The sequence below is a fragment of the Giraffa tippelskirchi genome, chromosome 2, assembly GCF_054371585.1.
Source record: "Giraffa tippelskirchi isolate mGirTip1 chromosome 2, T2T-mGirTip1v1.2.pri, whole genome shotgun sequence".
NCBI lineage: Eukaryota > Metazoa > Chordata > Mammalia > Artiodactyla > Giraffidae > Giraffa > Giraffa tippelskirchi.
This window is the reverse complement of record NC_137276.1, coordinates 148213542-148237342: the sequence shown is the minus strand read 5'-3', so window position 1 is coordinate 148237342 and position 23801 is coordinate 148213542. Positions and strand designations below refer to the sequence as shown.

The 23801-nt window shown below is 37.5% G+C and overlaps 2 protein-coding genes across 19 annotated transcripts in view; one reads left to right on the top strand and one right to left on the bottom strand.

Annotated features, from left to right (window-relative positions):
• Positions 1–54: 54 nt before the first annotated feature.
• MRPL47 (mitochondrial ribosomal protein L47) lies at positions 55–21466 on the top strand. Of its 6 annotated transcripts, none has more exons than XM_081571028.1 (8): positions 55–163; positions 1354–1428; positions 3778–3863; positions 4392–4452; positions 9116–9212; positions 15263–15393; positions 19000–19095; positions 21146–21466. In XM_081571028.1, exons 1-8 carry the CDS (start codon positions 66–68, stop codon positions 21267–21269), a joined length of 768 nt encoding a protein of 255 aa, XP_081427154.1. In that variant the 5' UTR covers positions 55–65; the 3' UTR covers positions 21270–21466. The 6 variants fall into 6 exon arrangements, with proteins under 6 accessions (XP_081427154.1, XP_081427153.1, XP_081427158.1 ...); XM_081571027.1 differs by having other exon boundaries at positions 3712–3863; XM_081571032.1 differs by having other exon boundaries at positions 1354–1769.
• A 234-nt stretch (positions 21467–21700) lies between these two features.
• The window catches only part of ACTL6A (actin like 6A), a 106503-nt gene continuing 104402 nt past the window's right edge, over positions 21701–23801 (bottom strand). For 8 of the 13 annotated variants that reach the window (XM_081571009.1, XM_081571015.1, XM_081571008.1 and 5 more), the window contains 2 exons: positions 23344–23430; positions 21701–22173 (listed from right to left, as the gene is read on the bottom strand). In XM_081571009.1, the coding sequence (XP_081427135.1) occupies positions 22093–22173; positions 23344–23430 (168 nt within the window). In that variant the 3' untranslated portion in view covers positions 21701–22092. Of the gene's footprint in view, positions 22174–23339; positions 23431–23801 lie in introns of all 13 variants that reach the window. The other 5 variants (XM_081571016.1, XM_081571010.1, XM_081571005.1 and 2 more) reach the window with 1 other exon arrangement.

The window sequence follows — 23801 nt, the reverse complement described above, 5'->3', positions numbered from 1 at the left end:
CGGCGTGACACTCCGGAAGTGACACCGTTTGGGCGGAAGTGCGGTTTGCTGGCTGATGCGAAAAGATGGCTGTTGTCAGTTTGGCTGTTTTTTGCAGAAGAGTCTCGGCCGCTCTGAAGGCTTCTACGTCGTTAATAAGTTCTCAGGCCTTTGCTAGCACAGGGTAAGTTATTTGAGGAGTAGGTCTGTCCACCTCCCCAACTTTGGATCTTGTTTGGTTGTTGAGATGCTGAGAACGCTTAGGGCTGGAAAGGCCGCTTTGATGACTGGGCGCTAGCCCACCTTCGTGAGGAGTCAGTGACCTTGGAGAAGTCTCCCACCTGTGACATGTCCGTATCTTCCTCAAACATTTTGTTGCCACATACTGTAGATCAGGCAGTTCTCAGGGTCTGTAGAAATCCAGTATTTGTTTAATTAAGTGTGGAGGTATCCAGTATTTGTTTAATTAAGTGTGGAGGTACAGAAGCATCCTGCTTGACTGGGTGAGTTTTAAAAAATTCGCTGAAGAGCTTTTGGCTGTGGAACTGAGCGCTCGGTCAGGTTTCGATGGATTAAAAAGGGGGAAAGGGGATGTGTACTCCCAGAGCCTGTCAAAAAGAAATGTTCAGTAAATTTTGAGTGAATAAGTGAAAGCCGAGTGAACTGAAAGTCGCCTTGTAGGTGTGAGAAAAGAATATACTACACACGGTGGTTATTTCTAGAAAGACCAGTTGTCTTCTGCACAGACAGGTCATGTTTGACTTTAAGCTGTACGATTACCTCCCTGTTATTAGTTTCTGTTTTTAATGAGTTGAATTTTACAAATTATTGGGTTTTTTTTTCCCCCCCAAAGGAAGTAATATGTGTGCTCTTGAATCCAGCACAGTTGTTGGGCATCTCTCAGCTATAATGTAATTCCTTACATTAACCTCAGAGATAAGCAGTGGTTGTTTTTTTTTTTTTGCAGAGATTCAGGGGCTGTAAGTTGAAAAGTGGCAGACTTGAATCAATTGTCTCTTCCATCTCATCATCCTTTTTCCTTAAAAAATAAGTTTAGATTTTTATCATTACTAGTAAGTTATCTGTTCATTTACAGACACTTTGGAAAATAAGGTAAAGTGTTTTGAAGAAGAAAGTAAATATCAACTATGATTTTACCATTCAGAGATAAACAGGTTTTCTTCTTTTTCACTTTCAGAATATACACATACATGTAATTTTAAAATAAAGTCAAGATCATACTTACATACATGCATTTTTATATTCTACCTTTGTTCCGCCAACTTTTTTTTTCAATTTCGAACCGAAAGAAAAGTTGAAAAAGTAGTACAAAGAATAACCATATACTCTTCACTTATATTAATCACTCCCCAGTGCCGGAGTCCAGCTCCAGCTGGTCCAGGGTTCCCTCAGGAAGGACGGCGTCGGCGATGCGAATGAGAAGACACAGTGAGTCTCGGTGTTTTCCAAGTGTCTTCCGACTTTATTGTTTTTTAAGACAGCTTTTATATCTTTAGTTGTATTTTTTAAAGAATATAGGCACAGCGGATTATGACAAAGAAAGAATTCATTAACAGAAAGCTTTAAAGCAAAACCTGTTTTTCTAAGGGTTGATCAGCCAAAACACTTGTATCAGGCACAGCAGATTATGACAAAGAATGCATTCGTCAACAGAAAGTCTTAAAATAAAACCTGTTTTTCTATAATCTATCTTACGCCTTGAGCCCAACAAAAAAGAATGTGGTCCTATAAAGTCATGGTACAGCAAGCTGAAACAATATAGTACAAAGGTCAGTTCTTAGCAAAAATCACCAGCTAAATTAACAATTGTCTTATAATTTGTATTAAAGCTAAACTTTTATTTCTATAAGTTTTTAACTATTATACTTTAATTACACAGGCTAAATACGTTAAGAGCAAAAACATAGTGAGTAAATATAGACTAAGTAACAGTTTCATAAAGCAATATTTCTTATATTTCCTAACAAGCCTTTTTCCTACGAAGAGCTCTGTACCTATTGGGGCTTTTGTGTGTTAGGCTCTCAATGCCGTTTATTGTTAAAGGGCAGTCATGCACATTAGCTCCAAAGGCACAGGTATATTTATTAAGTAAACCAGTATGCCAGCAAGAAGAATTTAGATTAATATACTCCATGTCCTAGACAATCCCATTAGGGTGCCACTGTTTTTTAGGGGCCTCGTTGATTGAGGTTTTAGATTGATCTATATTGGAAAAGAATCAGGAAAAGGCCTTTTACCTAAGTCATAGAAAATAAGAAGAGGTCTATTGTGGCAAACATCAGAAAGACAGACGTCATCTTTAAGGTGAGCACTGAGGCAGCCTTCCGAGAATCCCTGAGGCCTGAGAAGCCGTGCTCAATCAGTCCTGCCCCTCATGACACTGTCATGGGTGGGATCTCATGGGCTGGCTCCCGGCACCCCAGTATTTTGTCACACTTTTTATACTTTTGATATCCGTGTTTTTATTCTTCTGAAATATTTGAGGCGTGTCAAAATTGCAAGCATCATGACATTTCAGCATGAATTTCCTGAAAACAAGAAATGTCTTGACCACAATACTACAATGATCACACTGGGAATATATTTTCTTTCTTAATTTTTTAATTCAGGGTCCAATCAGTGATCATTTATCATGTTAATTGTCATATCTTGTTAGTTTTCTTTAATCCAAAACAGTTTCTTTTTTTCCTCTTTCATGTTATTGATGTTTTTTAATAAGGTCAACTTTTTTAGAATATTCCTCCATTTGGATTTGTCTGCTTATTTGTTCATGATTAGATTCAGGTTAGATTTTTTTTTTGGTAGGAATACTGCGCTTGTGATACATTTCATTATTGTATTTTATAGTGTTTCTCCAGGTCATTAAATATTGTTTATAAGTATGACTTTTTAGGACTTCCCTGGTGGTCCAGTGGTTAAGAATCCGCCTGCCAATGCAGGGGACATTGGTTCAATCCCTGGTCTGGGAAGATCCCACATGCTGGGAGGCAACTAGGGAAAGCTGGGGCATAGCAACGAAGACCCAGTGCAGCCATGAGTAAATAAATAAAATATATATATTAAAAAAAAAAAAAAGTATGACTTTTAGATTGCTGCATAATAAATTATCATACAGATGCATAATAATTATTTTAACCATTTCCAAGTTGCACATTTACACTATTGTCAGCTTTTTGTTATCATATATAATGCTTTAATAGACTTTTTAAAAGTATAATTGACTTATATTAGTTTCAGGTGTACAACATAATGATTTGATATTTTCATACATTTCAAAATGATCACCGCAATAGACATTTTGATTTATTGGTTCCCGTATGTGGTCATTTCTTTAGTTGAAATTTCTAAATCCAGTGGAATTACTGGCTTAAAGGAGGAAGCACTGGGTCTCAGATGTGTTGTAAAATTAAACTTCAGAATGCTTTTATCTATTTATATGCCCACCAGCAGCATATGAAGGAGCGGAAAATGTTACCATAAAATATAATTATGTCAATATATTATCTCTGAAATTATGCTCTAAATTACAGGATAGCAACGTCTATACTGGGGATATTAAAAATAATTTCTAAAGCATTTTATGAGTTTACTGTTTCTTGTGCAGAAACCCCAAGTTGGTTTTTTGACATTGTAAATGAGGAAATGATTCCATTTATTGCCTATAAAATCCAGATGTCATGAAACTTTAACCACTTGTTCATATATGTTCAGTTGCAGGTTTTCTCTTAGTCTGTTGACTAAGAGTACAGCAAATGTCACATCTTTTCACCAGTGTAGATTACTTCATACCACATTGTCTAGGAGAGGACTGGAAGAATTTTTTGATGACCCAAAGAATTGGGGGGAAGAAAAGGTGAAATCTGGTGAGATATTTGGGTTGACCAGTATTAAATATATTTATTAAACCTTCTATCATATTTGGATTATTTATCCAGTTTGGGAATTACATATGTTATTTCTTTTTTTCAGTTCCTTTGGGAATGTCTGTTAGAGAAAAATAGAAGGACAGTATAATAGTAAACTATTCCTTGGCAGGTTGACAAAAGGTTTAGAAGAGAAGTGGGTTGAAATTATTAACTAAAGTGAGGTTTGGGGTTTGTTTTAGATTTCACTTTTTTAGAGATAATTGAATATTAATTTATAAGAATAGTAAGTATTTTGACAGTAGACTGAAAATATATTTTATACTGACATGTTTTGAATGCTATTGCCAGTCACATTACTAATATCTAATTTAATCACAATTAAGTCCTAATTATATACTGTACTATAGTATAAAAAGCTATTATATATTTTACAGATAAGGAAACAGGTTTAGAGAGATTAAGTAATTTGCCAAAGGACACATAACTAGAAAATTATTTCACATTATGAGTTTATCACTTTAATAGGAGCTTCATGGACGTGTCAGCAATTAAGGAACAAAAGTAATGAAGATTTACATAAACTTTGGTGAGTATACTGAGTACATCAACATCTAATAGTTTGAGGCAGTTATAGTGTCATGATGAGATATAAACTTTATCTGATGTAAGAAATTAAGTGAAATGATTTATAGTACTGTTGGTGATATATAAGATCATTAAAATTTTTATCAATACTCCAGAGGTTAAATTACATTATGAGAGATGTATCAGAGTTAGTTGGGAGTTTAGAAATTTTATTGTAACTGCTACCAGTCATACTACCACTTTTATACTACCAATTTCAGGAAACTAATAAAACAAAATGGGGATGAATTGGTCACATGTTGGTTTTCTTCCTTTTTATTATTTTGCATGGCCTGAAAGCTTTAGCTTAATTCCTTTGAGAAAGTGTGTTGAAGCATGCACTTAATTAGAAATTTAGGTAGGTTTTGCTGGTATGTTCTCCTGATGAATTAGAATTGAGAGGATTTAAGACAGTTGATTTGTATATATACATATGTTGAATATAAATTGAGGTATGATTGACGTAACATTGTGTTAGTTTTGGATGTGCAGTGTAATGCTTCAGTATTTGTATATATTGCACAATGATCACAATACGTCCAGTTAATACTGTCACTGTACATAGTTACAGAAATTTTTTTTCTTTGTGGTGAGGATTTTCAAGATCCATTCTCTGAGGTACTTTCAGTTATGCAATATAGTATTACTAACTATAGTCACCATGCTGTACCTTACATCCCCATGACTTTTTCCTTTTATAACTGGGAATTTGTACCTTTCAACCCCACCCTCACCCTCTGCATTCATTGACTATGTTTAGCCTGAAGATATGTTTGTTTGAACTGTACTGTGTTTTAAAAATTGGGAAATTTCACACAAAAATAAGGACTTCTGGCTTTTCTTGAATAATCAGACCTGTGATGTTGCAGCACTGAACCTACATTCCTACATGTAGGTCACCTACATGGTGACACTTGGCTGGTCTAAATGGAGTAGTACATACCACTTCTTACCCATCTTGTTCTTTCACCAAGCCCCCTTCACTCAGCATTGCTATTTGTCTAGGCACTGTAGTAGGCAGTTAAAGTTCTATCCCTTGATTTAAAGGGTGGTTTATCTTTCACGGCAGATTCAGTTCAGTTTAGTCGCTCACTCGTGTCCGACTCTTTGCGGCCCCATGAATCGCAGCACGCCAGGCCTCCCTGTCCATCACCAATTCCCAGAGTCTACCGAAACCCATGTTCATCGAGTCAGTGATGCCATCTAGCCATTTCATCCTGTGTCATCCCCTTCTCATCCTGCCCCCAGTCCTTCCCAGCATTAGGGTCTTTTCCATTGAGTCAACTCTTCGCATGAGGTGGCCAAAGTATTGGAGTTTCAGCTTCAACATCAGTCCTTCCAATGAACACCCAGGACTGATCTCCCCTAGGATGGACTGGTTGGATCTCCTTGCAGTCCAAGGGACTCTCAAGAGTCTTCTCCAACACCACAGTTCAAAAGCATCAATTCTTCGACGCTCAGCTTTCTTCACAGTCCAACTCTCACATCCATACGTGACTACTGGAGAAACCATAGCCTTGACTAGATGGACCTTTGTTGGCAAAGTAATGTCTCTGCTTTTTAATATGTTATCTAGGTTGGTCATAACTTTCCTTCCAAGGAGTAAGCGTCTTTTAATTTCATGGCTGCAATCACCATCTGCAGTGATTTTGGAGCCCAGAAAAATAAAGTCAGCCACTGTTTCCACTGTTTCCCCATCTATTTCCCATGAAGTGATGGGACCAGATGCCATGATCTTAGTTTTCTGAATGTTGAGATTTAAGCCAACTTTTTCACTCTCCTCTTTCACTTTCATTAAGAGGCTCTTTAGTTCTTCTTCGCTTTCTGCCATAAGGGTGGTGTCATCTGCATGTCTGAGGTTATTGATATTTCTCCCGCAGTCTTGATTCCAGCTTGTGCTTCTTCCAGCCCAGCATTTCTCATGATGTACTCTGCATATAAGTTAAATAAGCAGAGTGACAATATACAGCCTTGACGTACTCCTTTTCCTATTTGGAACCAGTCTGTTGTTCCATGTCCAGTTCTAACTGTTGCTTCCTGACCTGCATACAGGTTTCTCAAGAAACAGGTCAGATGGTCTGGTATTCCCATCTCTTTCCGAGTTTTCCACAGTTTATTGTGATCCACACAGTCAAAGGCTTTGACATAGTCAATAAAGCAGAAATAGATGTTTTTCTGGAACTCTCTTGCTTTTTTGATGATCCAGCGGATGTTGGCAATTTGGTCATGGCAGACTAAAGAACTTAAAATGCTTATAAGATTACTAATACTACCGGCTTGTTCTTGTGATACAATAGAAATACTATACTTTGTCTTTCGTCTCTGATGGGTTAACACATAGCTCCTTAATTCCTTGTAATTGCCTGAGTGATGTAAGTGTCTTTTGTTCTAATTAAACAACTCTCAGGGGTGAAGCAGAGAAGGCAAATGGCACCCCACTCCAGTACTCTTGCCTGGAAAATCCCATGGACAGAGGAGCCTGGTAGGCTACGGTCCATGGGGTCACTAAGAGTTGGACACGACGGAGTGACTTCACTTTCACTTTTCCCTTTCATGCACTGGAGAAGGAAATGGCAACCCACTCCAGTGTTCTTGCTTGGAGAATCCCAGGGATGGCGGAGCCTGGTGGGTGGCCGTCTATGGGGTCGCACAGAGTCGGACACGACTGAAGCGACTTAGCAGCAGCAGCAGCAGCAGCAACAGGGGTGAAGTGGGCAGGGAGCGCGTTGTTGCACAGCTTCAGGAAAGACCAAGGCATGATTAGAGGGTGAAGAATTCAGCCTCACCACCATGCCCACCTCTGTTGGGGGGGTGGAGTGGGGGGACTAGAGATTGACTTCAGTCACCAGTGGCCAGTGATTTAATCAGTCATGCCCGCATGAAGAGACCTTCATAAAAGACCCTAAACAACTAGGTTTGGAGAACTTCCAAGCTGGTAAATACATGGAGGTTCTGGGAGGGTGTTGTGCCCTGTGAAGGCAGGGGTAGCTTTGCATCCCTTCTCCATATCTTGTCCTGTGCGTCTCTTCCACCTGGCTGTTTCTGAGTTGTATCCTTTATAATAAAGCAGAGAGTAAAGTGCTTTCCTGAATTCTGTGAGCTGTTCTATCAAATTATCAAATCCAAGGAGAGGGTTTTTGGAACCCCTAACTTACAGCAGATCTGTCAGATATATGTAAGTCCTAGAAATCATTCAGTTCAGTTCAGTTCAGTCGCTCAGTCGTGTCCTACTCTTTGTGACCTCATGAACTGCAGCACGCCAGGCCTCCCTGTCCATCACCAATTCCTGGAGTTTACCCAAACTCGTGTCCATTGAGTCAATGATGCCATCCAGCCATCTCATCCTCTGTCGTCCCCATCTCCGTCTTCCCCCTCTCCTCCTGCCTTCAATCCTTCCCAGCATCAGGGTCTTTTCCAATGAGTCAACTCTTTGCATGAGGTGGCCAAAGTATTGGAGTGTCAGCTTCAACATCAGTCCTTCCAATGAACACCGAAGACTGATTTCCTTTAGGATGGACTGGTGATTGGCATCTAAAGTGGGGCAGTCTTTCTTGTGGGACTGAATCCTTAATTTGTGGAATCTGGCACTAACTTCAGGTAGTTAGTGTCAGAGGAGTTGGAAAAGTTGTGTTAGAAAAGATAACATAAGAAGGAAAAACCCTCATTCGTTGTCAGATATGTTACATGTAACACAGCACAGATTCATTTTAAAAACTGTGTTGTCTTACAGCATGTTTACTGCCGCTTATTGGTAAAGGGATAGTTAAGGCAGTTCCAATTCATCCTGGCTAAAACCAAATCATTTATCTTCTGCCACTTTCCCCCCCAAATTGTCTTCTTCCATACCAATAAGTAGCCCAATTCCTTTGTGTCATGTTCTGTGCCCCCCACATTTATTTCCTTTCTTCCAGCTCTAATTCTCAGTCAAGCATAATTTATTCACAAAACTCACTTCCATTCAAGCTTTGCCACTTCATGTTTTGATCTCAATATTTGTGTTTGCTTTGGTTTTCTTTCCAGCCTAACTTATCCCTCCTCTTTAATGCTTTCCTTGACCATCTTGGCCGGAAGGAATGTCTCATCTCTCCCACTTAATTCTCTGGTACTTGTTGTCTATACCACTCAATACACCACAGCACATTACAGCTGTGGAGGGGGCATATGGGCTAAAAATAGAATGGATTTATACACAGGGAGTTCACGATTTGATTTAACTGAATTAGCTATGTGCCCCCCAAATACCTTACATGTCTTAGCTTTAGTTTCTTCATTTAGAAAGTGGAAGTGATTCCAACCTCAGAATTATTGTGAGAATTCGGTGAAATAAATGTATATAATGTGCTTAAAACAGGAACTGAATAGGTATTAGTTGCCTTCCGTCTGCTCTTTCTACTTGGAATGTAGGGACTGTATTTTATGCTTGTTTGTAACTCTTCTGGTACTTCCTTAATACAGTATGTGGCACTTGGAAAATTTAGTGAACAAATGGGTGAGACTAGAGATAGCTCTGTTTAAAGGATTATTCTAAAGGACTTTTAAGTACAGATTATTAGTTTTCATGTCAAAATCTACAATTTTATTAATATAACCACAGAATGACATTACTAGTTCTGTTTTTGATATAGGTATGTTCTCCTGAAAGAAAGAAACATGCTTCTAACTCTAGAGCAGGAAGCTAAGCGGCAGAGGCTGCCGATGCCGAGCCCGGAGCGCTTAGAAAAGGTGAGATTTGCGGGAGTCTGGAGACTGCTGAGTGTGGGATAAAAGCTAAAAAGTGTGAGTGTATGGTTCCTACAATTCTTGGCAAGTAGGTTTCTTTCTCTTTCTGCTTGATTTTTAGGAAATCTACATCCTTGAGCAACTACTACTACTATCTAATTAGAACATTTCCCTCCTCCCAAAAGGAAATCTCAGACCCATCTTCAGTCATTCCCATTTCTACCTATAACCCCCAAATGTGCATGGACCTATCTTAGGTAGATCCCTAGGAGTAAAATTGCTGGGTTGTGTGCTAAATCTGTGTTTAACATGTTAGGAAACAGTCCAGCCGTTTTCTGAAGTACCTGCACCATCTTAGATTTCTAGTTCTGGTTTAACTACTTCTGCACCAACTAGGTCAAATTTGTTTAATGCGTTTTTAATAATTGGTATAAAAAATCTATAACAGAAGTGTTATCATGTTAACCATTTTAAAAAAATATTTATTTATTTTTGCCTGCTCTGGGTCTTTGTTGCTGTCAGGGACTTTCTCTAGTTGCAGTACATGGGCTTCTCTTTGCTGCAGCTTCTCTTGTTGCAGAGCACGGGCTCTTGGGCACGTGGGATTCAATAGTTGTGGCGCATGGGCTTAGTTGCTATGCAGGATGTGGGATCTTCCACAACCAGGAATCGGACCAGTGTCCATTGCATTATTGCAGGGCAGATTCTTAACCACTAAACCACCAGGGAAGCCCCATCTTAACCATTTTAATTAAGTTTTTTAATTAAAGTATAGTTAATTTATAAAATTGTTTCAGGTGTGCACCATAGTGATTTGGTTTTATATATATATATATTTTTTTTTTTTCTTTGTTTCCCAGATTGCTTCCCATTATAGGTTATTATAGAAATTGAACATAATTTCCTGTGCAAGACAGTAAATCCTTGTTGCTTATCTATTTTATGTATAGTAGTTTTTGTCTGTTAATTCCATATTCCTTATTTACTCTTCTCCCCACGCCCTGTCCTCTTTGGTAACCATAAGCTCGTTTTCTATGTCTGTGAGTGTGTTTCTGTTTCATATTAGAGAGTCATTTGTATTATTTTTTAGATTCCACATGTAAGTGATATCATAATATTTGTCTTTTTCTAACTTCACTAAGGATAATATTTCCTAGGTTCATCTATGTTGCTGTAAGTGACAGTATTTCATTCTTTATTGTGTCTGAGTGATATTCCATTGTGTTGTTTATATGTGTATACATACATATCACATCTTCTTAGCCGGTTGTCTGTTGATATGCACTTCAGTTGTTTCCCTCTCCTGGTTGTAAATAGTGCTTCTGTGAACGTTGAGGTGCATGTACCTTTTCAAATTACAGTTGTTTTTTCCAGAAATATACCCAGGAGTGGGATTGCTGGGTCATATGGTAGTGCTGTTTTTAGTTTTTTTAAGGAAAATTATTTTTCATAGTGGCTGCACCAGTTTACATTCCCACCAAGAGTTTTGAAGGGTTCCTTTTTCTCTATACCCTCTCCAGCATTTATTATTGGTAGACATTTTGATGGTAGCCATTCTGGCCAGTGTGAGGTGATACCTCACTGTGCTTTAGACTTGCTTCTCTTTAGTCGTTAGGGATGTTGATTGTCTTTTCATGTGACTGTTGGTCATCTCTATGTCTTTGGAGAAATGTCTATTTAGGTTTTCTGCCCATATCTTAATTGGGTTGTTTGTTTTTTCGATATTGAGTTGTGTGAGCCCTTGTGTATTTTGGATATTAACCTCTTTGTCAGTCCCATCGTTTACAAATATTTTCTCCGGTTCCATATGTTGTTTTTTCATTTTGTTGATGGGCAAAAGCTTTTACATTTGATTATGTTCCATTTGTTTATTTTTGCTTTTATTTCCTTTGCCTTGGAAGACTGACCTAAGATATATTGCTACAGTTTATGTCTGAGAACATTTTGCCTGTGATCTCTTCTAGGAGTTCTATGATGGCATGTCTTTTATTTAGGCCTTTAAACCATTTTGAGTTCATTTTTTTATACAGTGTATTTTTTATATGGTGTATGAATTCTTTTAGTTTTTCCTACTTTTCTGAGAAATTCCTTCTTTCTATTCTAAATGATAATCTTGCAGGGTGGAGTACCTAGGTTGCAGGATTTTCACCTTTCAGGGCTTGAGTATATTGTGCCACTCCCTTCTGGTGTTAGGGAGCTCCATGACTTTTTGAGTAACTGACTTTTCTCTTGCTGCCTTTAAAATTCTTTTAAGTTTTGCCATTTTAATTATGGTATGTCTTAGTTTGGGTGTGTTTGGGTTCATCTTGTTTAGGACCCTCTCTCTGTGCTTCTTGTACCTTGATATCTGTTTCCTTCTTTGGGTTTAGGGAGTTTTCAGTTGTAATTTCTTCAAATAATGTTTTTTGATTCCCTTCTCCCTCTCTGTTTTCTGAATCCCTGAATCTGTTAGGATTCAGAATCCCTGAATCTGTTAGGATTCAGAATCCCTGTTATGCACAAGTTGGAATACTTTATGATCATCCCATAGACCTCATATGTTGCTTTCATTTTTTTCATTTTTCTTTCTGTCTGCTGTTTTGATTGGGTGATTTCCATTATTCTGTCTGTCTTGGCAGATCTCCCAGCAGGTTAGAGGGCTTGACTCCTCATGTAGGACCCTGGGGCTGGCATGGGAGTGCCCAAATTGTGGGTTGATCCACTCCCTCTCCAGGTTGAAGGTCTGCCCATGTGGACCTTCTGTTCCTTACAGATCCCTCCCAGGGGCACAGATACTGGACCTGATGCCTTCTCCCTGGTTACATGGAGAGATCTTCCGTGCAGCTTTGCTTGTATAGGAGATCTGCCAGTTTCCAGTTAGTTTTTTGTGAGAATTGTTCCACATTATGTGTTTGTTGGGGGAGATGATCTCCACTTCCTCCTCTTCCACCATCTTGATTCCCCTCCTGTAGTTCAGTAATATTAAGTACCTCCACATTACTGTGAAAAGGTCAACTGTTATTTAAGTTAGGTTTTCTTCATCATTAAAAAGAAATCATTTGGTGTCTTTATTTCCATTCCTTGAGGTAATCAATCCTGTGTATTTCTTATATATCCATCAGAATTTTTCTCTGCGTATAGAAATATGCCTGATTATTTTTATTTACATTTGTTTATATTGTATATACTGTTCTGAGACTTACATCTTCTACTTACTAATATATTTTAGAAATTTTCCCACATCAGTAAATGCAGATCTGCAATATTTCTTCCATGTAGAGGTTTTGTGTTTTATTTAGTTAGATTTGTTTGTTTATTTATTTATCCATAGAATGCTTTCAAGGTCAGCTCTTTATTGATGTTTTTTCCATTCCATAGTAAGTAAGTCAGTGAGATTGGAACCCAGCTTTTTGTAATTGCTTCAGTCTTGCTTCCTAACTTCAACTGCTTCAGCTTTCTTTCTCCACACTGCTCACCACTGTTAGGATCTGGGTATCCCTGCAGAGAGTCAAAGGAGGGGTGGGATAAAATCTCAGTTATTTACCCTAATTATGGATAAGTTTAATCTGCCTTTATAAAAATTGAGTTGCATCATATTTTGGGTTTTTTAAACTTTATTTTGATAAAATATGAGACTGACAGAAAAATTATGACAACAGTACAAAGTGGCCTCCTTCAGCCAGATTCCCCGTGTGAATACTTAACCACGTTTGCTTTATCCTTCTCTGCCTCCTCTCCACAAAAATACATTTTTCCTCAACTGTTTGAGAATCAGTTCTATATGTGATATCCCTTTACCTGTAGGTATTTAAGTGTATATTGCCCCGCCCCCCCAAAAGATATTTCCTTACATGACCACTGTACAGTTTTCAAAATCAGGAAACTAACATTGATACAATACTATACAGATCTTATTGAAATTTCATGTTATCCCAATATATCCTTTATAGCAAAGAAAATCCTGACGTGTTTTCAGTTTTGTCTCTTGAATCCCCTTTAATCTGATTACTCAGTCTTTGTGTTTTGTGACATTGACATTGTTGAAGAGAATGGGCCATTTTGGGCTTGTATGATATTTCTCATGATAATAATCATGATTGGCAGGAATATCATAGATGTGATGCTGTATTCTTCACACTGCATCAGGTGAGGAGGCATGCAGTGTTGATACATTCTGTTATTGAAGTTGTTAGCACTAGTAGTTTGGTTATTGTGGTGTTAGGTTTCTTCACTGTATAGTTACTAATTTTTCTTTGAGAACATGTAAATCCTCAAACTTGAACTCATTGGTTTTAGCATCCATTAATGATGATTCATGCCTCAATCAGTTATTACTATGATGTTTGCTAAATGGTGATTGTCTGATATCATTGTTCATTCTACATTATTAGTTAGCTTTCTTCGGTAAGGAAGGGCTTTTCCTTTTCTCCATTTCTTCTTATCTTCCTTTCCCTTTTTTTCTTGATTCATGGATTCCAACCTGATTCAATGAGTTGAAATCCTTTAGTATTGTCATTCCAGATTTGGCCATTGTGGGTTCCTTCAAGCTGGCCTCTGTGTTCTCATCAGTCTTTGATGAGAAATAGCAGGATATGCTGGATTCATCTTGTACTTTTTCTGCCCCAATGCTGGAATCAGCCATTTTACAGAGGAACCCTGCTTCCTTTGAATGGAAAATGGTATATTTAGAAACTAAGGTCTGAGTTGTGGTACATGTTTTCATTGCTGCAAAACATTTGTAAAGTAATGTGATTTTATTTTTAGGTATGTTTGCCAACTCTGCCTTTAAGGAAAGTTATGCTTCAGAGACTCTTTTTAAGTGGATTGGCTGTTTATAAATAGTTCATTGTTTGTTTGATGAAAAAACTCTTGCTAGAATGGTGCTGTTCTAAGACTTTTAAACTTCAATAGTAGATGGTCCCCTCTCCTTGCTTTAAAAGATATATTTTAGAGGTGAACTTCAGCCCAGTAGATCATATGTACTGTATTTTCTTAATTAGTAGAATTTAAAATGATAAAAGTTTTCTCCAGATAAACTGAAAGTGATTATAATTTTTGACATCAAATATATGCAATTTTCTTAGTACTTTTGTGACATACTACTAATGAAAGTTTATCAAGAAAAATTTTTAAAGAATTATGTTCAATTTAAGATATAAGCTGAAACTTTGGGAACTATACAAAGACACTCTTGCCTCTGGGAAAGTTATAAACTAGAAAAGAAAGCTCTTTGAGGGTGACTTTTTTGAATGAGGTGTATCTAATTGATACTTCTGATTTTCTTATCTGTTAGCATTAACATGAATAACTGGATGTTAGCTCTGTGTTCTTGGTAGCCATTTATTTTCTGTCTGTGTGAGCTAACATTAGATTTCAGTTAGCAGTCTCAGCTCTGACCTTGGGGAGACTCTTTAATGTAGTCAGTCAGCAGCCAGGTTTACTGAGTTCCTGAGGGTCAGGGACTTTGTATTAGGCTCTGATCACTGTGGTCCCTTCATTCTTCTAAGTTTGTCCTCAAAATAGGATTTGTTGTTCTTACCCATCTTTTATTTCTCATGAATTTTGTAGAAAATCATATGGTTGAAAGGAAGTAGCATGTGGATTCAGCTATTCAGTGTGGCTTTGAGTCAAGCAGGTCAAAATATCTGTGTCTGAGTGTTTGGGACACACTGACTAATTAAGGCCAAAACATAGGTTTTAATATTTTGAAAGTCACTAATTGTTATCATTTTGTAATAGCTCATTGAATTCTGAAATGATGAGTCAAATTGAGTCTCCAAAAGGAATCTGTGTAAGTGTATCCTACTCAAAAAGAGTAACATATGGAAATTTGAACTCAATAGATTTTTGTTTAATTAAACTAAACTTTAAAAAAAGTTACAGAAAGTGATACTATAGATACCTATGTATGGGCATACCTAAGCCAAAAATATTTTTAGAAAATATTTGACAGAATGGTTCTTTGACAAAAAGATTTATCATAGATTTTCTATAGCATAGTCATTATGTGTTCTCTTTCTTTGGAATTCTGTCATGGATGATTGTTGAAACTGTGTTTTGTATTCTTTTCTCAGGTAGTAGATTCCATGGATGCATTAGATAAAGTTGTCCAGGAAAGGGAAGATGCCCTCAGACTTCTTCAGACTGGTCAAGAAAAGCCTAGACCTGGTGCTTGGAGAAGAGACATCTTTGGAAGAATCATCTGGTACATAGTAGCTCTTCTGAGATGAGAGTGAAGTCCCATGCCTCATCCTCTGTCCAGTATCTTTTAAGAATATTTAGATACATATAAACAGAGGTCCCCAGATCCCTTTGGAACTTCAGGATATGAATGAAGTTAGCTTTGTCTGGTATCCCTTGGCATCCCATTCCCATGGTTCAGTTATTTATAGGTTCTTCATAGGAGTGGTTCTTAATCTTATGTGAATCATATGACCTTTTGAGAATCTGATGAAAATTATAGATCCTTTCCCCAGAAAACTTTACATGCTGCTGCTGCTGCTGCTAAGTCGCTTCAGTCGTGTCCGACTCTGTGCGACCCCATAGATGGCAGCCCACCAGGCTCCGCCGTCCCTAGGATTCTCCAGGCAAGAATACTGGAGTGGATTGCCATTTCCTTCTCCAGTGCATGAAAGGGAAAAGTGAAAGTGAAGTCGCTCAGTCATGTCTGACTCTTAGCGACCCCATGGACTGTAGCTTACAAGGCTCCTCCATCCATGGGATTTTCCAGGCAAGAGTACTGGAGTGGGGTGCCATTGCCTTCTCCGAAACTTTACATAGGCATGTGTAATTTCAGAGGGTTATAAATCCTATGAAGCTCATTTTAGGACACACCTATCCTCTTCGCCCATTACGAACCTGCCATGTGGACCAGTCTCAAGTTTGCCCCATTGCCCTTAGGGTAAGTTCAGTTCAGTTCAGTCGCTCAGTCGTGTCTGACTCTTTGCGACCCCGTGAATCACAGCACACCAGGCCTCCCTGTCCATCACCAACTCCTGGAGTTTACCCAAACTCATGTCCATCGAGTCGGTGATACCATCCAGACATCTCATCCTCTGTCGTCCCCTTCTCCTCCTGCCCCCAATCCTTCCCAGCCTCAGGGTCCTTTCCAGTGAGTCAACTCTTCACATGAGGTGGCCAAAGTATTGGAGTTTCAGCTTCAACATCAGTCCTTCCAATGAACACCCAGGACTGATCTCCCCTAGGATGGACTGGTTGGATCTCCTTGCAGTCCAAGGGACTCTCAAGAGTCTTCTCCAACACCACAGTTCAAAAGCATCAATTCTTCGGCACTCAGCTTTCTTCACAGTCCAGCTCTCACATCCATACATGACCACTGGAAAAACCACAGCCTTGACTAGATGGACCTTTGTTGACAGAATAATGTCTCTGCTTTTTAATATGCTGTCTAGGTTGGTCATAACTTCCCTTCCAAGGAGTAAGCGTCTTTTAATTTCATGGCTGCAGTCACCATCTGCAGTGAGTTTGGAGCCCAAAAAAATATAAAGTCTGACATTGTTTCCACTGTTTCCCCATCTATTTCCCATGAAGTGATGGGACCAGATGCCATGATCTTAGTTTTCTGAATGTTGAGCTTTAAGCCAACTTTTTCACTCTCCTCTTTCACTTTCATCAAGAGGCTTTTTAGTTCCTCTTCACTTTCTGCCATAAGGGTGGTGTCATCTGCATGTCTGAGGTTATTGATATTTCTCCTGCAATCTTGGTTCCAGCTTGTGCTTCTTCCAGCCCAGCATTTCTCATGATGTACTCTGCATATAAGTTAAATAAGCAGAGTGACAATATACAGCCTTGATGTACTCCTTTTCCTATTTGGAACCAGTCTGTTGTTCCATGTCTAGTTCTAACTATTGCTTCCTGACCTGCATACAGGTTTCTCAAGAGGCAGGTCAGGTGGTCTGGTATTCCTATCTCTTCCATCCCTTAGGATAAGCCCTAGTCCAAATGTTGAAACAGTTTATTTTCATTACATCTTTCCACTTCTGTGACATCTTGTTTCCTGGGTCCAATTCCAAAGTCCTGTCAGACTTTGGGAAAGGATCTGGTAATAAACATTCACACTGAGCTAAGAGGAACTGAGAAGACCCAGTGTAGTCTCTCTTCCAGGGGCTTATTTGCATTTGGGTTGAACTGCCGAAAGGAAGCATCATTAGAAATTTAAACATCAGTCAGCAAGATGAGCAAGGAATTTTGGGTGGTTGTAGACCTTCTCTGTACTCTTGAAATTATACTGCATAATAGTGCTTATGCATTTGGTAGATTCTTTTATTTTTTTCATTTTATTTTTAAAAGGTCTTTATTGAATTTGTTACGATATTGTTTCTGTTTTATATTTTTGGTTTTTTGGCCGGAAGGCATGTGGGATCTTAGCTCCCCAACCAGGGATCGAACCAGGCACTCCCTGCATTGGAAGGCAAAATCTTAACCACTGGACCACCAAGGGAGTCCCTCTTTTCTTTATTTTTTTAATTAATTTTATTTTTGGCTGAGCTAGGTCTTCTGTTGCTTCACGTGGACTTTCTAGTTGCGACGAGTGGGGGCTACTCTTCGTTGCAGTGTATGGGCTTCTCATTGCAGTGGCTTCTCGTTGCAGGGCACAGGTTCTAGGCACTCAGGCTTCAGTAGTTGCAGCATGGGGGCTCAGTAGTTGCAGCTTGCAGCCTCTTGAGTGTGGGCTCAGAGTTGTGGTGCATAGGCTTAGTTCTGCAGCATGAGGAATCCTCCCGGACCAGGGATCAAGCCCGTGTCCCCTGCATTGGAAAGTCCTGGTAGATTCTTTTGACTCCATGTAATTCTTTCAATGGAATTTGTGGTAATGGGGCTGCTTGGAGCCAAATTTAGGTGAGTGGCTGTGTAGTCTGTAACTGTGTGATCCAGTGCAAAAAAGACGAATTGCCAAAACATCTGCCTCAGAACTTTGATCTATTTTATTTTCTACAAAAATTTATTGGTATTAATCCAAGCCGAGGTCAGATAGAAAGAGTGAGGATAGGGAAGAGAAACTGTCAATTTTAGAATCTGTAAGAAAGCGCTATGTTGTTAAAGTTTAAAAATTCTTGCTTTTTAACTTTTCTGGTGTTAAAGTAGTGAACAAAGCAGTTAGGTCATCTTATTAACCAATGTAGCTTATTAAAATCAAACATTACAATTCCAAAAGATTGGTTAAATGCCCTGAAATTAGTCCTTGTTACTTTTTTAATTGAAATATTTTCCAGTGTTATAGTATGGATTCACAATTTCTTTTTTTCCCACTTAGCATTATTTTTTAGGTTTTGTTATGTTGAGGCATATATAGGTAGATACCTAAATCACTTGGTGCAATTTATGTACATTTTAAAAACATAAAATGTATACATGTGAGTATCAGTGTTTCAAATTATGTGTACATACATGTATGTGTGTACATATATAAAGTTAGTACACACACACATATATATATAGGAAAATTACAAAATATATCTGGTAATGATACACACCAGTTTATGACTAGAAGCTGTTGTGAAAGTAGAGAACTTAAGTTGTTTTTTTAAGCTTTTATATATGTATTTTTAAAAGAGTGATATGAAGCAAACACTGCAAAATGTTAATGTTTGCAGTGGCTTCATGAGTGTCTGATACCTCTTAGTTTAGAATACTTCATAATGTAAACTGTAAAAAAATTCTAAAATCTTTAAAAAGCCAATTATATCTCATTTTACTGAAAACATACCAGTCCAAAGAAGGCTAAATCTGTAAAAAATGAAAATCTGTTACATGTTTTCTGTAGGGTGATACTTTTTTGTTTTTTTGGCAGGCACAAGTTCAAGCAGTGGCCTATACCTTGGTACCTAAATAAAAGATACAATAGAAAACGATTCTTTGCAATGCCCTACGTTGAACGTTTTGTCAGGTGAGCACAAGTACTTTTAGTACTAAAACATATCTTTACATCAGACGGTGTGTGTTAAGCTTTTATATGACTAATACATGTTCATTGTGAAAAAGCTAGAAAAATCGGTAAAAAAAAAGTCTTAATTTCACCATCCAGAAATAGCTGCTGCTAACATTTTAATACATATCCTTTCAGAAGTTTTATTGTCTTTCTCTTCATCAATATATATAAGTAGTTGTTTAAATCTTTTTGTAATGTTAAAGTTCCATACACTTCAGCTGCATAGAATGTGAGCTCATGTTATTGCAGGAATGATGAAATGAGAGAAGGCTTGGGTGAGCAAAGGAGTCTGTTGTAGTAAATTTGAATTCATGTTATCCTGCAGAATGGTGATTTCCAGATACTTTGCATAGCGGGTTTTTTATTGAACAGGGAGAACATAGGGCTTCTGTTGTAGTAAAGGAGTGAAGTGATTACCTCAGTGAAATGATTACAAGCTGAGAACTATAAAAACAAGATAAGATTTTTAGAAACAGCTATTTGAAAACACTGGATCCACATCCAAAAACAGAAGCCTGAGAAGAGTTTTAATCCCCAGAATTGCAATTGAATGGGAAAAGAATTGCCAGTGTGTGCTTTCAGGGGTCAGGGTGCCATTTAACCTCCAGGATTGTGGCTGCAGAAACAAGGTGGGGAAAATTGCCCGGTTACTGGCTAAAGGTGCTACAGATCAGAATTCAAGGCAGAAAAGCAGCTGGAAATTTAAAGGGAAAATCCTAGCAGCACAAGAACCACAGCTTTTAACAACTGCCTTGGATAATGCAGCCACCTTTCAGCATTAACTCTTTTAAAGACTAATTTTCTCTCAAAGCTTTTTCCATAATGAAAAAACAAAAAGGACCTTTAAAAGCATAACCTTGCTAGCATGTGAGATGAGCACAATTGTACGGTAGTTTGAACATTCTCTGGCATTGCCCTTCTTCAAGACCAGAATGAAAACTGACCTTTTCCAATCCTGTGGCCACTGCTGAGTTTTCCAAATTTGCTGACATACTGAGTGCAGCACTTTAACAGCATCATCTTTCAGGATTTTAAATCGCTTATCTGGAATTCTGTTACCTCCATTAGTTCCTAGAAATGCTCTATATTCAATGATTTAACTTCCTGCAAGAGTGTCTCCAGAATTTGTCCTTCCTACTCTCAGTTTCTGCCCTAGTGCAATCTGTCTTCATTAAATTGAATTATTGAACATTCTCAAGAATAGTAGACCTTGTGTAGGAGTCTCAAGAGGGCAGGGATATATGTATAGTTGTGGCTGATTTTCACTGTTGTATGGCAGTTGAAATTCAATACCTGTCTCTTAATTGCATTGTTATATTTCAGTTTAAATACAGTAGAGGCCTGGCATCCATGAATTTATCATTTGCAATTTTGATGATTTCAAAATGACTCTAGACGTCAACATTTTAGCTGAGGCATGAAAGCCTAAGGCCCCAGGATGCTGATAGGTAGAGGCCAACTCAGTAGCAAGTCCAATGAGCACTAAGCATCATCTCTTAGCATGGTTTTATTCTCTCAGCATAGAGGAAATGATGTTTGAGTGGGTGCTATTTGAAATTAGGGAGTTTCGAAATGTCTTAGGATGTAGGACATAAAAAAAATCTAATGTATTCAATAAAATTAATTATTTCTAAAATAAAAGAGAAAGCCCAGTTTGTCACAGACTCATGAGATCTGTTCTTACTTTCCAGTCAGAAAGTAGCAAAGAGAATTGGTGTAGGGTTATAGATGCAATCAATTTCTTTGGCTGCACCAAATGGCATTTGGGATCTTGGTTTCCCAAATCGAACCTGCAGTGGAAGCACAGTCTTAACCACTAGACCTCATGTTTATCTTTGACTTGTGTAGCTTTACAGTGGTTATTCAAGTTTAATAATAAACATGACACACCTGATACAGAGACTGGCATGATTTAGGTCTTTAAGTAATTGATTTGGACATATGTGACAGTACCAAGTAACAGGGAAATCATTTTGTATAAATTGCTGTTATGCTTTTATTTTCCTAGATTGAGAATTGAGAAACAAGCCCGCATCAAAGTAAGGAAGCTAAGTTTAGCACGAAAGAAAGAAAAGTTTCTTCAGAAAAAGTTTCCACATCTTTCTGAAGCCCAGAAGTCAAGTGCTGCCTAAGATATCTTAACCATAATTTACTATTTTGTTTTTCTTGGATTACAGTCCACATACAAAAGTAAATACTAAGTGGTTTATAAATAACTTGTGTTTTTAGTCAAAGGACTGTCGACTGTTTTAAGTGTTATTATGGCATGCTAATTTTGGAAATGGTCAAAACTGGATATAAAGTTCAGATTAAATTTCCATTTTATAAATTCTGTGTCTAAGCAGACTTTTAATTAGCTGCCTGCATCTTAGTGTGGGAAAGTGATACCAACTGCTATAACAAATAAGCAAGAAGGTAATTTTGGAATTCAGGTAACCTTAACTCCTGTTGTTACTAGATTTGAAAGAGCTGTGACTAAACAGTGGGTACTTCCATTCAAAACAATGATAAACGCATTTAGTATTTAAAGTAGCAAGTTACAACACAGCAGTCCAAAAAAATATTTCTGGAATGGCTAGTAATTTTTATTTAATTTTAAAAGCCTAATGTAAAAAGCATAGGCAATAAGTTTTACTAGTCAATAAAAAGCAATTCTACCAATCCACTGGTAATATACTAAACAGAGTTGGAAAGCATTTTACTGAAAGCAAAATATTTAGAGAAAATAGACATTTATACAAAATTATAAAATGCTTGTAATAAGAATAAGTGCATTTCAAGGAAAGCACAAACTTATTTTAATTTATAGAACCAGTTAAAGCCTTAAAAAATTTAAGTGAAGTTGAAATATGCAAAAATGTATAAACATTCTACAAAAGATGGTTGTTCTTTTCCTGAGTATGCTAAAGCTATGAAACGTAAGGTGACATAGAAGGTAGAGGTTTGGGAACTTAATCAAGGGCATTTCCTTTCTACACACTGCTTCCCTCCTTCTTCATATTCTTGTTTGGAAATCCACATCTGCTGAAAGGTGCCCTGTGAAAGGAAAGAAAAAATTACATATATGTACCTTTCTATTGGGAATAAATTTTTTTAATATCTTCCTTTTCACAATTCTGAATCTTTGAATAACACTTATACGTCTCCCCAAATAGTACTCAAATTACTGCCCTCCTCTAGAATACCCAAAGACACTGTTTAGTCTTATATAAGTTTACATAGGTATTAAATCTTTCTATACTGTTTTGAGGACTTAGACAATGCTGGGAAAGGAAGATGAAGAGTTTAGCTATGATGGCTTGGTTAACAGCAACAACAGAAATTGTTGGAAGGTTTGATCCTAGTACAGTATTTATGTAATATTCTAGCATTTGATTAACAGTAACATTTAGAACTGAGACTAGCATAAAGTTTGGCAAGTACACAAACGACAGTACACATGCACTATACAAAATAAATAGAAGGCAAGGAGGAAGGATCCTGGACTACATTACTATTAAGACGTGTAAGCAGGAGAAATCCGTTCCCTGTGATTATTCAAGTGGATTCGTACGTATTCAGTTTTGAACTAAGATCTATTAAGAGACTAGAAATAAAACATAAACCAGAAATATATAAATGGGCAGTTAAAAACATTTAATAGTTAATAGCTTTTAAAAACATTTAGCCTAAGTACTCATTTACTTTGGCCGCTCTGAGGTGAAGGGGAAATTTTTTAACGTTAGGGTACAGGTAAGTGCAAGAATTTCCTCCTGATTTCAAGGCAGGAAGCCAGTCCAAGCAACGTGCAAACCTCAATACCATGACTTCACCATTTGCCCCGGGAACCAATTCCTGACTTCTACCTCAGCAACAGGCCAGGGAGCAACCGGAATCCAAGAAGAATGATTTAATTTTAAGTGGGCTGCAGATAAGTCCTGACCAGTGCCAATGTGAGTACTGTTAGAAGAAGTATGGATAAGTTAACAGATTCCCACCTTGGAGAGGGAAACTGTAATCAGACTGACAATACCCATTAATAAGGTAACGAGGCATTTTTGTCATTTCAGAATAGGTAAGATTAGCATCAGGTCCTCTACAAATGTGATAGATATAAATGATGCACAGGAATTATTTTAGTCTTTTTACTAAATTTAGTATTTTAAGTGATACAGTCAAGTTAAAAAAGAATCTTAAACTATTTTACAAAGTAGTTTAGCTACTAACCAAAGAAGCTAGAATGGAGCCACCAATCCATGAACTAAATCTCCGTTCCACTGTGGTATTATTTGCAATCAGTTTCAACCGCATACTCTAAAACAGAAAAGGAAGAGTAAGTATTAGTGTGATCAAATAGAACAAGGGCTTCGACTTAGGAAATTCAATTTTGATGACTTTTTAGTGACTCTGGTTCAAGCACTAACTATACATGATTATTTTGTAGTAGCTAGCTTAATAATAGGCATAGGTTGAACTACTGTATAGGATTTTAAAGTACTTTATCTTGTGAAATTTAATAAATTATATAAACCTTAGAAAACTGCATGCTAGAGAGTATAGTATTCAGAATTTCATCTTAAAACAGTAAATATGTACTTAACACTTACTATATATCAGGTAGTGTGCCAAATGCGTCAAATATTATTTCATTTTATCCAACACGGAGTATAATTATTACCCCTATT